The 14,717-nt window shown below is 50.3% G+C and overlaps 5 protein-coding genes and 1 long non-coding RNA gene across 11 annotated transcripts; 5 read left to right on the top strand and 1 right to left on the bottom strand.

Moving 5' to 3' along the window:
• Positions 1-1,180: 1,180 nt before the first annotated feature.
• LOC9650845 (phytolongin Phyl1.1) lies at positions 1,181-2,525 on the top strand. 3 transcript variants are annotated; one of them, XR_002992663.1, is made up of 3 exons: positions 1,181-2,169; positions 2,228-2,280; positions 2,338-2,525. XR_002992663.1 is itself a non-coding variant. In XM_002972495.2 (2 exons), the coding sequence occupies exon 1, from the start codon at positions 1,362-1,364 to the stop codon at positions 2,154-2,156; it is 795 nt and encodes a 264-aa protein (XP_002972541.1). In that variant the 5' UTR covers positions 1,181-1,361; the 3' UTR covers positions 2,157-2,169; positions 2,228-2,339. The 3 variants fall into 3 exon arrangements, 1 of the variants encoding a protein (XP_002972541.1); XR_002992662.1 differs by having other exon boundaries at positions 1,181-2,280; XM_002972495.2 differs by having other exon boundaries at positions 2,228-2,339.
• LOC9651515 (receptor-like cytosolic serine/threonine-protein kinase RBK1) lies at positions 2,271-5,468 on the bottom strand. Its single transcript, XM_002972290.2, has 10 exons — positions 4,940-5,468; positions 4,743-4,834; positions 4,562-4,686; positions 3,762-4,507; positions 3,449-3,703; positions 3,235-3,392; positions 3,101-3,180; positions 2,910-3,045; positions 2,699-2,848; positions 2,271-2,620 (listed from the first exon to the last, which is right to left on the bottom strand). The coding sequence occupies exons 1-10, from the start codon at positions 5,268-5,270 to the stop codon at positions 2,465-2,467; spliced, it is 2,229 nt and encodes a 742-aa protein (XP_002972336.2). The 5' UTR covers positions 5,271-5,468; the 3' UTR covers positions 2,271-2,464.
• Positions 5,253-5,903, top strand: LOC112347093. The gene is made up of 2 exons (XR_002992664.1): positions 5,253-5,351; positions 5,464-5,903. It is a non-coding gene; the product is annotated as an uncharacterized LOC112347093 (long non-coding RNA).
• A 292-nt stretch (positions 5,904-6,195) lies between these two features.
• Positions 6,196-7,833, top strand: LOC9651514 (pentatricopeptide repeat-containing protein At4g02750). The gene has a single exon (XM_002972494.2). The coding sequence runs from the start codon at positions 6,196-6,198 to the stop codon at positions 7,831-7,833; it is 1,638 nt and encodes a 545-aa protein (XP_002972540.2).
• A 20-nt stretch (positions 7,834-7,853) lies between these two features.
• Positions 7,854-12,720, top strand: LOC9651513 (histidine kinase 5). Of its 4 annotated transcripts, XM_024677303.1 has the most exons (18): positions 7,854-7,894; positions 7,962-8,117; positions 8,184-8,277; positions 8,348-8,645; positions 8,701-8,737; positions 8,797-9,012; positions 9,089-9,182; positions 9,234-9,311; positions 9,365-9,496; positions 9,547-9,680; positions 9,742-9,786; positions 9,842-10,127; positions 10,176-10,243; positions 10,297-10,378; positions 10,435-10,547; positions 10,629-11,129; positions 11,203-11,313; positions 11,377-12,720. In XM_024677303.1, exons 4-18 carry the CDS (start codon positions 8,359-8,361, stop codon positions 11,707-11,709), a joined length of 2,517 nt encoding a protein of 838 aa, XP_024533071.1. In that variant the 5' UTR covers positions 7,854-7,894; positions 7,962-8,117; positions 8,184-8,277; positions 8,348-8,358; the 3' UTR covers positions 11,710-12,720. The 4 variants fall into 4 exon arrangements, with proteins under 4 accessions (XP_024533071.1, XP_024533074.1, XP_024533073.1 ...); XM_024677306.1 differs by having other exon boundaries at positions 7,854-8,117; positions 8,366-8,645; positions 11,377-12,717; XM_024677305.1 differs by having other exon boundaries at positions 7,854-8,117; positions 9,842-10,105; positions 10,176-10,238; positions 11,377-12,717.
• A 250-nt stretch (positions 12,721-12,970) lies between these two features.
• LOC9651512 lies at positions 12,971-14,621 on the top strand. The gene is made up of 2 exons (XM_024677315.1): positions 12,971-13,753; positions 13,876-14,621. Exons 1-2 carry the CDS (start codon positions 13,438-13,440, stop codon positions 14,274-14,276), a joined length of 717 nt encoding a protein of 238 aa, XP_024533083.1. The 5' UTR covers positions 12,971-13,437; the 3' UTR covers positions 14,277-14,621.
• The last annotated feature ends 96 nt before the right edge of the window (positions 14,622-14,717 follow it).

Genomic DNA, 14,717 nt, shown 5'->3' with positions numbered 1-14,717 from the left:
CAGTTGCCAGTGATTCGAGCTCGGGCCGGATTCAGTCGTCTTCTCTATCGTGACAAACGAAAGAAAATGCGTGTAAAGCTCAGATAAAAAAAAGGTTTTTTTACCTCCCAAGGATGAGACACGATGAATGCCTACTTTGCAATCGCATCTCTTTTCCTGTACTTACAGTGCATACATATTAGGTGTTGCGATTCTCGCATTGCATGGCGTGTTGCAAGTTGCTAGGCCAGGTTCCCTGCTCTCTCATAAATCAAAGCGGTGAGAAAGAGAGAGAGCGAGAAAGAGAAAGAGTGATTACTTACCTTTGCGATTCAGAGAACGCCTGTGATACTGTATGGTGACTAGCTTAGTGCGAGCGATTAATTCCCGGCTTGTCTCCTTCCAGAGATCTGTCCGCCTGGGAGTGACGATTCACCTGACTTTGGCAAGAGCAAGAGACAAGGCATGGTCACCATCACCTTCTTGGCCGCCTCCCCCTCAAACGCGTCTCACCTCGGGCCTGGTTCAAGAGATCCTTGTCGCAATGCGGAAGCGATTGTGCACTTCAAAAAATATGCGCACCCTCATCTTCTGCCTGGCCATACGTTCAAATCCAAGGAAAATCGTGAGTATACGAGAACCAAAACAAAGAAAAAAAAAATCTTAAAGAAAATAAACGCAAAAAACGAGAAGAAATCGTCACCTGGAAATTCCAGTCTTGATTGCTTTCGATTTTCGTTAGCGTTATCTGTAGAGACTGTTTTCCACCTGAGGCGGTGAGCTCTAGTAGCCTCACAAACCTTTTCTTTTATCCGTGGACGTCCTGTGCTTCCAAATTGTCCAAGGCATAGAAGTTAAGACTGTTATAGCTATTATGAGAAGTAGCACAAGTTTACCCTTAGAAAGCAGTATTGGGAGGAACGAACAGTGAGAAAGCTTGTCATTGTTACGATACTTTGATCGATTCAACCAAAAAGACCCTGGCATTGCGCAAACAATAAAATTCCAAATAGATCCTATCAGTGTCATCTCGTTTTCCATACGTCTCTTCAAGAAGCGTGATTGAATTGAACAATGCGGGCAAGAAAAATCAAAATCTTCCACTCCATCTTACCGTGGCAAGACTTTTAAGCACGCGCTTGATGTTTCTTAATGCGCCTAGCTAGATCGATCGACCAAAGAGATCCCACCAAAGAAACCCTAGGAGCTGCCCATGGGCGGGAAAATTCTAGCTAGTAAACCTCTTAAATGTGCTCGTCATTCTTTATTTTAGGTCAGTCAAGGAGCTCCCGGCGGAGATAGCGATCAGGTATTTCTCTCTCGATCACTGTAGCTACAGCCGATCGATCGATCGGGCGCGCCGCGCTCCGGCCGCTCCAGCGATGCCGAATTCCAGGAAGAAAATGGAGGGCCAGAATCTCATTTTCTACGCTTCCATCGCTCAGGGGACCAATATTCTAGCCGAGTGCCTCGACGACGATCCCGGATTTGCAGCCGCCATGGCGGAATCTCTGGCTTCGCTCCCGCCGATGCACAAGACCGTCACATTTGCCGCGAACAATCGCCTGGCGTGCTACCTCATCCAGCCCCCGCTGACGTATTGTGGGGTCTTTGACGAAGTCTTTGGGAAGGAGCACGGGTTTACGTTCTTGGGCCAAATCCAGAGCGATTTTAGACGGCTACTGCTTCTCCGGGGCCTCCAGGAAGATCGAGACGAGCTCCAAAACTATCACTTGGATCGTGACGTCTTGCCAGTGATGAGAAATGCGATCAACGACGCTACCGGGAGGCAGTGTTACGAAGGCTTTTCGGATCAATCTTTCGACGATAGTGTGCCTTTGATGGGCAAGGGGCGGTTGGAGAGGAGGATGTCCGGTGACTCTACGCAAGCGCAGTTCTCGTCGTCGTGCTCGCCGCTCGCCAGGGGCAAGTCGAGCAAGCACAAGCAGTACGAGCTCCGGGAGGTGGTGATGGAGCGGTGCGACAAGTCCGATGGCCCAGCGCAGGCAATGGAAACCTCCTCGGGTGGCAAGAGTGTGGGGAACTCGAGGATGAGAGCTCAGTGGCAAAGAATGCGGTGCTGTTGCAGCATGAAGTTTATACTCGCGATCGATGCTGTCGTGTGCGTGGTCTTGCTCTCGGTCTGGCTGGCAGTTTGTAGAGGTTTTCGGTGCTAGATCGTGACTAAAGGTATCGTTTTCACCATCAATCTAGCTAACGATTTTTGTGTATACGGTGTATCATACAGGCTGTGGGGCAATCAATGAATGCAAGTGATAGACCATGTGAAGTTCATTCAAGGTGACTATTTTTTTTCAAAAGAATTGCCGGCAGCAATGTACATCTTGTTTATTACAGCTCCTCATTAGTCTTCTGTTCGGCAGTCTCCACGCAGCAGGAAGGTTATGTTACAAGTGATCACCAGCAGGAATAGCAATAGCAACAGCAGCAGAACGATAGAGAGAGGAAAGAATAGAAAGTTCTCTCAAGTCCCCAGAGCGAGAGCTCTATGCCGGTTCATGTCAGTATGATATTCATTGCTCGTGTACTCATCGTCAACGTCGGTTGCGTTGCAGACTAGAGTACTCCAGTTGGTTGGAAGCTCCTGGTCCAGTGTCTCGTCAGAAAGCAGCTTCAAAACCTGGCCAGGAGACAGGAACAGGAAGGAAGAAAAAAATACGAGTGTTGGTATACCAAAGACTTCGCGGTGCACTGTTACCTGGCTCATGCAGGGCCGCCAAAGAGGGGATTGTCGGACACACAGGGTGGCAACCAGTACCAACTTTCGCAGCTGGTTGGAGTCGTAGGCACCAGCAAGTGCGGGATCAACCAGCTCTTGGATGCTACAGGATTCCAGATATGGTCTTGCCTGGAAAAACACGGAGGGGCACGCTCTGAGCAAATGGAGGAATTTGAGAAAGTTCGTGTACCCAGACAACTATGTTCCGTTGCATGGCATCGATCGGCTTCCGTCCGGTGATGAGCTCGAGAAGCAGCACTCCATATGCGAATATATCGGTTTTCTCGTCCACAATGCCGTGCATGAAGTATTCCGGTGCGAGGTACCTGGTTCAGGACAAACTTGTCAAGTCACAAACAGTTTGAAGAGTGGATGGCTCACCCGAAAGTCCCCTCAATGGGAGTGACAGTATGATGTGTCCATTGCTCCGGAAGCCATTTCGCGAGGCCGAAGTCAGATATCTGCATCAAACAACTTTACCAATCCGGGGACTGGGAAGATTAAATAGTGGCTACCTGCGGCTCGAAGTCGGGACCGAGAAGTATGTTGGAGGCTTTGATATCCCGGTGAATTATCCTTCTTGGACAGACCTTATGGAGGTACTGAAGACCTCTGGCAGTGCCAAGCGCAATCTTCCTCCGCACCGACCACTCCAACGCCTTGGACTTTGTTCCTGCGAAAAGAAAAGAGAAGTTATAACGAAGAAACTCGGACCAGATCTGGACTTACCATGAAGGACGGACGCGAGACTTCCATGGGGGGAGAAGGGGAAGACCAAGTGCAGGCCCCGCTCCACGCAGAAGCCGATCAGAGGCGTCGTGTTTGGATGAGTCACATGACCAATGATGCCGAGTTCCGTGAGAAAGCCGCCTTCTTTATGCTGCTCCGAGTCGCCTTTGGTGAGCTTCTTCACTGCAATGAGCTGCCCGTCGGATAAGGTGCCTTTGTAGACGACGGCGTAGCCACCCTTCCCAACGAGATTATCTGCAGCCAGATCGACGTCGACATTGAGCAAAACAGAGAAAAACAGGATTTCAGTTACCAGGACTGAAGCAGCTTGTGGCCAGCAGAATCTCGTCGTACGTGAAGCATCTCCAGGGGGGCTTGTCACCGGCGGCGCACATCGAATGCAGGCTGAGCTCCGCCTCCTCCGAGTTGTAGCTGGAAAATCTCATGCCACTGTGAGCGGAGCTGCAACTAAAGCTGGGAATGAGTTTCCGGTGGCGCTGGACCGCTGAACCTGGTGTCGCAGGGAAAGTGTTGTGGCGCTTCATGTGCCTAAACAGATTCAAGCACGACGCTTGGAGCTCCTCCTCCTCCTCCTCATCTCGCTGGTCCTCCACTCTACCAGCGGCATTACTGGAGGTGGAGACGAGCAGCGGGAAAACCGGGGATGATCCGGAGCTCTGTTCTTCCGGGGACGCGCCACCGTCGTTGGAATCCGAATGCGGCCCCTCGAGAACACCCCGGGGAGAGTAGTCGCTTGGGATATCGAGACGGGCATGGGCGGCCTTGCAGCAGTGAAGCTCGGAAGAAGCCAGTACTGGATCAGTGGTGATGTGACACTGAAACCCTTTATGCGGCAGTAGCCTCTGCACCGATTCGTCGCGTTGCTCTTTCTCAGCGAGCTGGGGGTCGTCCGGAACCAAAAGTTCACCTTGGACGGAGATCACGCCGCTGCTGGTGAGTTTTTTGCTGCTCATTCTTCTCTTTTTTTGAGCAACGAAAACTAAGCAGCCTTGCGGTGGTCCAGGAAACTGCGCTCCACACTCGGTGAAGCCGCTCAGCCTGACATTGGAAAAGCGTCAGGACGATCCGAAAGTACCAGAGTTGATAACTTACTTGAGATCTGGAGCCACATCCGACGAGCTCAAAACCAGCGTGGTGGCGTCGAGAAAAGCAGCTTGCTCCAGGAGCACCGCCTTGGGTCCATTGAAAGTGGGGACGATCCTGACGTTGGTAGTAACCTGAGACCAGCAAGCCGAGGTTATTCATGGCCGCCGAGAATCTAAAATGGGTTCACTTGTCTAAAGTGGCACAGCTCCCGGCATTGCTCCAACAGCGACAGCACTCCTGCTCTCGCCCGCTCGTACTGCTTCTCAATGGAACGGATCTCTGGGAAGAGGCAAGAGGCAAGAAAGGATATTTCCCAAGTCAGCTCAAGAGCCGCCGTGAACAAGAGAGGAGGAAAAAACGAAACTTTGGAACCAACCAGCGCACCTGAATCCGAGTCCTCGAGGAGGTGAAGAGCGACGACGGTATCACCCGGCCGCGAAGCAACGGTGACCGCCCACGAAAGATTCTCCAAGCTCTGGCTCTCCAAGCTCACAGTTACCAGGACTTTGGAGTGCCGCTCCAGCTCCAGCTCCAGTTCTTCCTGCCGCTGGCTTTCGCTTGGCTGGAGGAGAGGATGATCAGCTTCGTCCCGCATTCTCTCTAGGCGCCGGTGGTGGTGACAAAGACGGAAACGAAGACGAAGACGAAGACGAAGACGACCACGACCAACAGGGCGGCGGCGACGACGACGACAGCGGTAGCAAGACCATCTCATTCCCGCACTCCAAAGCAAAGGCGTGATGGAGGAGGGGGCATTTTGCTCCCATCAAAAGCCGCAAAAACAAAGCAAAGCAAGGTATGTAAGATGTCCTTGCCTTCCACTTTTCCCCCTTTCTCTCTCTTTTATCTTTCCCTCTCCTTAAAAAACTCTACACTCGCTCGATGCTATCCTCTTCTATGCTTGGCAGGAAAGGAGAGGAATGTTGCTAGCGCTTTGATCGCTTCTTCCACGGACAAACAACAAGGTCTCGGCTTTTCCTCCTCTTTGCGGTTTTCCCCTCTTTGTTTAGTCAGGATTGACGAGAGGAGACGAAACGCAACTTAATGCCGAGGGATCGATCAGCCAGACAAAAGTGGAAGAAGATACTTCAAGTCCTTCCTCTATGTTGTTTTCTCCCCTATACATTTGAGGAAGATCATAGCCTACAACTCTAGGCCTATGCTCTGGAAGGTTTTGTCACTTGCAAACGTTCTTTGGTGCTTGCTGATACATTCCCTGGGGTCTCAAAAGAATTAATGCTTTTTTGACACTGTGCGCTTTTAGTTACCCCCTATTATCACTGATTTTACTGGAGTTGGTGAATGGAATGTAATATTAATAAAGTTGGTGGAGAAATGTTTAACAATACACACACAATGGACAAAGAAGAAAAATGATGCTTCAGTACTTACTGGCACAGGGGGGAAGATTTGAAAAAAATTTGAAAGTTCCAACGCTGCCATGCTTGTCTCGCTCGTGAACCATGTGAACTAAATCAAATCATGTGGTGTGCACAGAGATATATGGGATCATATGAAGCAACTCGTGATACTTTCCGTTCTGGGCAATACCATCTTCGTATAGAATCGTATCACCTTCCATTCTCTGGAAGCTTAAAAGATGACAATGGGAGTTTAACGATCCATCTCTTGCGCGGTTCATGAGGAGGACCCTCCTCGCGGAGCAAGATCAGTTGGCGGCGCTCCTGCGATCATGCGGCGATCACCACGACCTAGAGGCCGGGCGGCGAATCCACGCCCAAATCCTCGGCAGCGCCCACCACCGCGGCAGCCGCTACCTCGCCAACACGCTCATCCACATGTATGGCAAATGCGCTAGCCTCGCCGACGCGCGCAGCGTTTTCCACTCGATGCCCGACCCCAATCTCTTCTCCTGGACGATCATCACGTCCATCCACGCCCGCCACGGCCTCCTGGACGACGCCAAGCGCTTCTTCGACGCCATGCCCGAGCGCAACGTCGTGGCGTGGACGGCGCTACTGCAGGGCTTCGCGGAGCAGCGCTGCCTCGACACCGCCAAGGGCGTCTTCGACCGCATGCCGGCGCGGGACACGATCGCGTGGGTGGAGATGATCGCAGGCTGTGACCGCGTCTGTTGCGCCGCCAGCGCGAAGCTCCTGTTCGATCTCGCGCCGGCCAGGAGCGCCATGCCATGGAACGCGATGATCACTGCATATGCCGGGAGTGGGCAACTGCAGCTCGCAAAGGTGGCGTTTGAAAAGATGCCTGCGACGGACGTGGTCAGCTGGAACGCGATGTTGTTCGCGTTTACGAGGCATGGAAAGGTGGCGGAGGCGGAGGCGGTGTTTAGATCCATGCCTCTGCGTGACAGCGTCTCGTGGGCCGGGATGTTTCAGGCGTTTGCCCGGTGTGGGCATTTGGAAGCAGCGAAAGAAACGTTCTACCAAGTCCCATGCAAGGATGTTGTGACGTGGAATCTGCTTCTCGCGGCGTTCCTGCACAACGATTGCCGGATACAGGAGGCGCGGTGCGTGTTCGAGAGGATGCCGAAGCGGAGCTTGATCAGCTGGAACTCGCTGCTCGCGACGTACGCTCGAACCGGGAATGTTTGCGAGGCCAAGCGCTTGTTCGATCGGATGCCGGGGCGCGACGTCTTCTCGTGGACGACCATGGTGGGAGGATTTGCGGAGAAGGCCGACGTGACAGAGGCAAGGAGGTTTTTCGCAAGAATGCCCAAGCAGAATGTTGTGTCGTGGAACACGATGGTGGCGACGAACTCGCAGGGTGGTCATCTCGCCGAGGCCGAGAGGCTGTTCGAGGAGATGCCGGAGAGGAACTTCTACTCGTGGTCAGTAATGCTGGCGGCCTACGCTCACCTCGGACACACGGAGGAGGCGATTCGGGTGTTCCACGAGATGGAAGTTGACGGAGTCCGACCGGACGAGGTGGCTTTCATGTGTCTCCTCGCGGCTTGCGGCCACCGGGGAATGGTGGCGGAAGCTCTCGGCTACTTTGCGTCAATGGTCTCGGACTATGGCCTGGAGCCGACGGCCGAGCACTACAGCTCCATAGTTGCGAGCTTTGCGAGATCGGGGCAGCTAAAGCATGCCGAGGAGCTGCTCGCGAGCATGCCGTTTCTTCCCGACCAGGTTGCGTGGAGGGTTTTCCTGGGAGCTTGCGGGACGCTGGAGGACGTGTCTCGCGCTCAAGCAGCCGCACGGCGTGTCTCGGATTTGGTCCCGGCGAATTCCGTGCCTTACGTGGTGCTGGCCAACACTTACCGCGCTGGACTTGGATCTTTTCCCGAGCCGAGCTGAGAGGCAGAGAAAAATATCTGCGAAGACAAGATCCAACGAGAAGGGAAGAAATCTTTCTCAGGTATAGGTGGCCGAATACCATTGAAGGAAGAGTAAAAAGTTCTTATTTGGGGCTTAAGTTTTGGCAGATACCAGCATGCCGAGCCTGTGAAACTTGAGTGCCTCGCGCTCAAGAAAAGGAGGAGTGGCAAACTGACTTTTGTGGAGCATTTTGGAAAGTGAGATTCTTTATGCTGGGGGCGCAACTGGGAATGCTCTTTTCGTACTGCGAGCCCAAAAGATCTGTGAGTGCTTCGTGACTTGGTAGCTGCAAAAACTGACGCTTTTTCCTCTTTTCTTTCTCTTCTTAGGCATTGTTCGCGATGGAGAAGATGAAGGCGAAGGATTCCAAGCTCGTTTTTCTTGTTCTTGAAGAGTAGGTGTACGTGGAAGTCGTCTATGCAGGTACAAGTTGATACAATGCTTTAAGTTTGGTGAAGGAGATAAAGGAAAATGGAGGACTCACAATGCGCAGTGTCTGTTTTGATGAAAGGAAAGCGCCTTGCAGGAATCGATATGGATATGGATGCAGTGCTCAGCAGCCTGATTGAAGAGAACAAAGTACTTCGTGCCAGAATCAAAAGGCTCCTCCAATCCGCTGAAGAAAATCTCACGCAGACTCTTGATGGCTCGCTGCTCAAAGTCCTTGCGGATAACGCACTGGAAGTTCCTGAAGTAGTGAAAGTGTTTGAAACTGCTTTGACACTTTTGCTGGAGGGGATGCCGTTTGGATTAAGCTACTGGGACGAGAAACTCTCGTGCACATATACCAAGTTCAGCCTTCTCAGCTCCGGCATTTGTAACTATTTCTTTGGTTGTCTTTTGCAGAGTCTATGACGGGGGAGTGAATGATTCAATTCTAAAGGTATGGTTTCTTAAAGCGGACTCGTCCATGTATATTATAACTCGTGTTTCTTGTAACAGGAGATTATAGGACAGCAAGATGCCGACTTTCTTCCCGAAGTGATTCATCTGCTAGAAATGAAGGATCAAATAATTCGAGGTGGAGCTGCTCAAAGACGAGAGTTCAAAGTTGAAAGGCCGGGGGCAACGAGAACTTTCTGTGTGGTTTGCGAACCTGTACAGCGGAAAGAAAAGCTTCAAGGTGTCGTAACCATTTTGGTGGATAAAACGTCTCAGGTGGTCGTTTTTTTTGTTATTTTTTTGCCTTTTTTGTTTCTTTTCTTGTCATTTATATTCGTTCCTGCCATTGCAGGAAGCGATGAGACGTGAACTTACTCAAATGAAAGCAGAAACAGAACAATGGGAAAGGACCGAACAAGGGCTCCGCCAAGCGATCAAATCAGCAGGTAAAGAAAAATTCGAAGAATGTACGAGAATGAGTGTTATTTTTGTTACAGATGAAGCTATGGAAGCAAAGAACACGTTTTTAGCGGTCATGTCTCACGAGATTCGGACTCCACTAAATGGAGTACTAGGTAATTCTGCGTCCACTTTCCAATTCTTTATTGTCTTCTTCGTGTGTCAACAGGAATGGCGCAAGTTTTGGCAACTACATCTTTGGACTCTGAACAGAAAGAGCTAGTAGACGCCATGGTTTTCAGTGGAGATGTTCTCCTGGCTATCATATCTGACATTCTTGACCTTAGCAAGGTTGAAGCAGGTAACTTCTTTCTACACAACGTCATACATCACCACGGTGTAAACTTCCAGGCACGATGAAGCTGGAAGAAAGAGAATTCAATCCAAGGATCATTGTCAAGCATGTAGCGAGAACAGCCACTGCAGCCACCAAAGATCGCGGTATCAAGATAGAAGTTGACATATCGGACGATGTTCCAGCTACAGTAACGTGCTTAGTTTTGGATGTTTTTCCATCCTCGTTGACTAAGGATGGGTTTTTCTCAGGTAATTGGGGATCCTTTGAGACTGAAACAAGTTATCACCAATTTGGTATGACTCTCTATACCGCTCTAAACCCGGGCTTGTTTATCTTTATATCTTTCAGGTGTTCAATGCTGTCAAGTTCACAAAGGAGGGCCACGTTCGCGTTCATCTTAAAGTCTTGAAAGACTCCCACCATGCTGAGAGCGAACGATGTGGAAAGATGTCCGAACGCACTTCAAAAAAGCCGCAGCGGTTTGATCTTGTTAAAGGGACAAGCGCTAGATGGGATGTGTTACCGGAGAGCGGAAGAAAAGATATGTCTAGGCTGGACAACGCAAGTGAAAACCAGTCGGCGAACAATCAAGATCAGAAACTTTATCTCAGGGTGAATTTCGATAAGTACCATCGTCAGTATTTCCAGTGACTTCAACTTAGTTGCTAAGTTTTTTTCCCAGGCCAAGATTCTGGAGGCGATACCGGAAGACGAGCAGGAATACAGGATCCAAGAGCCACTGCACGTAAAGAAAGTCTTTGCTTCTGTTATAAAAGACAATATCGATTCTACAGTTTTTGCAGGACAAAGATCGTCAGGCTTCGGACATGAACGAAGACCACAACTTTATTCTACTAGAGTTTGCAGTTGAGGACACCGGCATTGGTAAGAGCAAAGAAAAGCAAAAAGCAGTTCGGCTAATGCTTCCGTCAAACCTGCAGGCATTCCAGAGGAGGCATTCCCCTCCTTGTTTGAAAAGTTTACTCAAGTCCATTCGTCCACGACCAGAAAGTATGGCGGAACTGGACTGGGTTTAGCGATATGCAAGCAGCTGGTAAGCAAAGATAAAAGCAAGAAAAACTAAATCTTGCGAGCTATAGAAGCTCCAAAAAACTAAAGACACTTCTCTATCCAGGTCGAGTTGATGGGTGGACAAATTTTTGTGTCCAGCCGCGTCGGTGAGGGGTCGACATTCTCATTTACTCTGCGCTGTAAGTGCGCTGGTGACACGCAAAGGCCGGATCGGCATGCTAGCCCGACGAATCTAGAAAGCAATCTATCCTACACAACGGCACACTTCCACAAGTTACAAGCCGGTTTATCGTGCACATCGAGCTCGGCCCCGGCACCACAAAGTCAGGGTAGCCTTGTCACCACAGCTTCTTGTCCGCTCGCGAGTAAGGCCGTGGATGATAATGGCAGGAGAGCGTTCTTACAAGGGAATAGCAGTAGCAGCAAGACTACAAGGGAGGTGGTCCTACAGCCGAAACATGGTGGCCGCTTGCGACGAACTTCCAGTGGACCTCCTCGCATTGAATGCTCTCTCATGGCTGATGTTGAGAATTCCAAGAAGGCTCAAATGGTTTTAAGCTCTCCGGGATGGCAGCCAAGGCTTCTCTTGGCCGAAGACAACAAGGTAAAGTATTCACTGTTTTTTTTTTCTGTTTTCCCTTGTTTTCTAACGCGTTAACTCGTTCGTTGGTTCGCAGGTCAATGTATTGGTGGCCTTGTCCATGCTCAAACGGCTGGGACTCACTGCTGATGTCGCATTTAATGGCCAAGAAGCGATAAGTGCAATCCAAGCTAGGAGCTATGATCTGGTGTGTACAGCATTGATTTTCTTTTTTGTTCTTGTTGTCTGAGCTTTTGAGAGGTTATTGCAGGTTTTCATGGACGTGTGCATGCCTGTTTTGGATGGCTTGGAAGTAACGAGGCGAGTGAGGCTGTACGAGAGAACGGGGCGCTGGGAGAGCGAAGATAGCTCCCAGTCAGACGCACCAAAAGAGCAAAACGAACCAGAGCAGCAGCAGCAGCAGCAAACTTTAAGTCGCCGGCTGCCAATCGTCGCGATGACCGCAAACGCACTCTCGGGCTGCGAGGAGCAGTGCGTGGAGTACGGGATGGACAGCTTCGTGACCAAGCCCATCACCTTTAGAAAGCTCCAAAACGTGCTCCAAGTCTTCCTCGCCAGAAGGGGCCAGCAATCATCGCCGTGAGAACACAAAAAGGAAGTTCAGATCAAGTTCACAAACAGTCAGAACGCAAAGAAAGATCTTCACGCACACACATGGGGAATTCAATCGATCGGGGGACTTTGGGCGATCGAGATAACAACAGGACTGGTGCGTCAGCTTTCTCCACGAACGTCTCGTCGGTTGGTTCTTTTGGCCTGGAGCAGAGGGAAAATCGTGCTGGAATAATGGAAGAGTTTGGTGGTGGTGGTGGTGGTGGTGCTCATGCTGCTGGAAGGCTTCCTCGTGCCCGTGACACTGATGGAGAATAGGGGGTGGGGGGAGATGGAAAAATCACAGGGACCAGACCAAGGATTTGTGCGCGAGGACGAGCAGCAGCGAGCAAAAGAGTTCGTTCGCGACACATTTATATGGAAAATGGCAGTGTGTCAGTGGCGAGGCGAGCAAACAGCAGGCAACGGGGTCCCATTTGCTGGCTACAAGGCAGGCACACCACGCAAAGCTGAAGATCCGAAAAGAGCAAAAGAGGAAAATTGCAGGAAAAAAGACTTTTTTTTATGCAAGTCCAATACGAGGAACAAAAAGAAGCGAAGAACAAACAAGGAGTTTCGTCTCTGAAAGTCTACACTTTGACAAGGCACCTAAGTTTTTTGGCTTTGGCTCTCGGTGATCTTCCTGCTTTTCATCTTCTTGTTGGTTTTGTTTTGACAGCGCAGCCAACCTTTTGTTGAGCAAAGACTTCACGAAACGAGAAAACGTTGTGCGGCCCTCGTTGTAAAGGTTGTCCTTTGGCCATGGGGAACAGGGAAAGATTCCGGAGTTCCGTAAACTTGCTGTGAGATCGACGCTGGAACGAGCGAGCGAGAAGCTCGAAAACGGGCCTGGCCATTTATCTTCGCGATCTCGAGAATTGTTTTTTCTTGATCATGTCTGCCTGCCTGTTGAGAGGGAGTAAGACTCGCTTCTCTCGATCGAATCCTTCGAGCCTGCCATTGGAAGTGTCAAGCAATGCCAGAAGTTTAAACTTTAAAACGAGCTTTGAAGCAAAGTGACGAGACTGACCTCTCTGGAGCTCCGCAAAGACCAAAAAAACAGAGATTTTTACCAGTATTTAAAGAGAAGCCTGATCAGCGATGTCCGAGAAACGCAGAAAAAGAAACAAACTTCCAGCTGCTTAATCCCGACAGCGAAGAACAATTAAAATCCCTCCTCTCCTGATGCAAAACAAAGGCGTTAGATTTCACGAGCTTAAACAAATGCTGCGAGAGACTTACCGGCAAGGCGAGCCCGTTACGCACTTCTCCCCACACTTTTCTCTTCGATCCCGCGGGGATTGATCAAATCCAAGCAAGCAACCAGACCAAAGTCCTCGATCGCCGCATGCTGTGTCGGGTGGCACGAGACACGGATGCTGCGTCGCTCGTCACTCTCGCCTTTGCAAAACCACACCATTCGTCTTCTTCGTCGTCGTCCTTCCCAATTCTTTCCCCTTCCTCCAGGCAAAGCTCGGCTTTTTTTTTCGTTTTTTTCCTTCACCCCCTTTCTTCTTCTTCTTCTTCTTCTTGGTGCTTGCTTGATTGTCGACTTGTTTGTTTGCCAACTTCGAGAACTGTAGTCCTACCATCCCCAGATTGATTGATTGATTGACTGACGCTGCGCTGCGTGGCCCGCTTAACACCACCTCGGCTCCTCCTGATTAGCGTAATCACTCTCGCTTTTCTTTTTCTTTCTCATTCCTTGTCCACACTGCTGATGAGATCCAGTCCAGCGGTCATGAGTATAAATCCCGAGAGCCCCGCGGAGATTTCTTCGCTGCCGTGTTACTTTTCCTTGCGGCTGCTTGATTCGATTTCTTGCTCTCTTTGTCAAGCGTCGCGCATCAAAGTCACTGACCAGCTCAGCTCAGCTCCGCCCGGTCTCGCTCTCAAAACGTTTCGCTTTCTTTTTCAACACCACGCAGAGCTACTGGTCCATTTTCAACCCCCCGTGCTGTTCCAAAGTAGAGCTCCCATCCACCCGGGACGCAATTTCCAATACTTCCTCCAGAGCAGTGGCGCTAGACTCGAAGGTATTTCCCAGCGCCAGTTCGATTGCTAGAAAGAGATCGCCGTCATCCATCCAGTTTCAGTGGTGAAAAGCGTTGCTGGCCGTCCTCTGCGAGTACTGGACATATATGCGTACTCCCTGTAGTATTTACCATGAGGAGCTGGAAGAAAGTTGCTGCTTTTATGCTGCTGCTCTGTTGCTTCTACGTTTTCCAGCCGACTCAAGTGTCCTGTGCTCGGATTCCTGTCCAAGGTAAGCATTCCTTCTTGTTCTCCTTCGCTGCGGATCCCTCACAAAACCGGCCTTTTGTTCCTCGGTTTGATTCAGATGAAAACCAGGCCAAAGTCGCCGTAGCTTCCGAGTCTCCTGTTCACCATTTCCTGAGATGCAAGGAAGGAAGCAGCAGCTGCGGGAGTGACTTCCAAGCCGAGAAGCTGCACTCGGTACCATCGGGGCCGAATCCAGTCGGGAATTCACTGCCGGGGAAGTTCCTCGTCACCAGAAGATCTCCTCCTCCATTTCCAGAAGGAATTCCGCACCCGTGAGAGCACGAGAGGAGAGTTCGTAAGTACCACGTCAAAGTCACAAGTGCCTTGGATAGGATCGATTCTTCTGTTTGGATTCGGCAGCAAGATCTCCTTAGGAAACTGTACATAGTTTGATCTCGTCACGACAAGTTTTGTAGTGGTAAAGTTCGAATCAAACACACAGAGAGGAAAAGAAGAACAACAAAAAGAACAAAGAAAAGTCACAGCTTTGTTCTCTTCCAAACTATTCGAACATCTGATACACGCAAAGAGTGGAGAGATGAAAGAATAAAACAGGATGCTTTGGCTGAAGAGCTGGCTAAAATCGTAGAGCAATTCTCTCAAATCTCGCAAGAAGAAAGCGCAAGGAAGAAGAGAAATTCTTGCGCAGGAAGAAAACGCAAGGGAAATCCTTGCGCAAGAAGCAAGCACGCAGCGATCGAGAGTACCTCTTGAATG

The sequence above is a fragment of the Selaginella moellendorffii genome, unplaced genomic scaffold (genome assembly GCF_000143415.4).
Source record: "Selaginella moellendorffii unplaced genomic scaffold, v1.0 SELMOscaffold_19, whole genome shotgun sequence".
NCBI lineage: Eukaryota > Viridiplantae > Streptophyta > Lycopodiopsida > Selaginellales > Selaginellaceae > Selaginella > Selaginella moellendorffii.
This window is presented reverse-complemented; position numbering and strand designations above follow the sequence as displayed.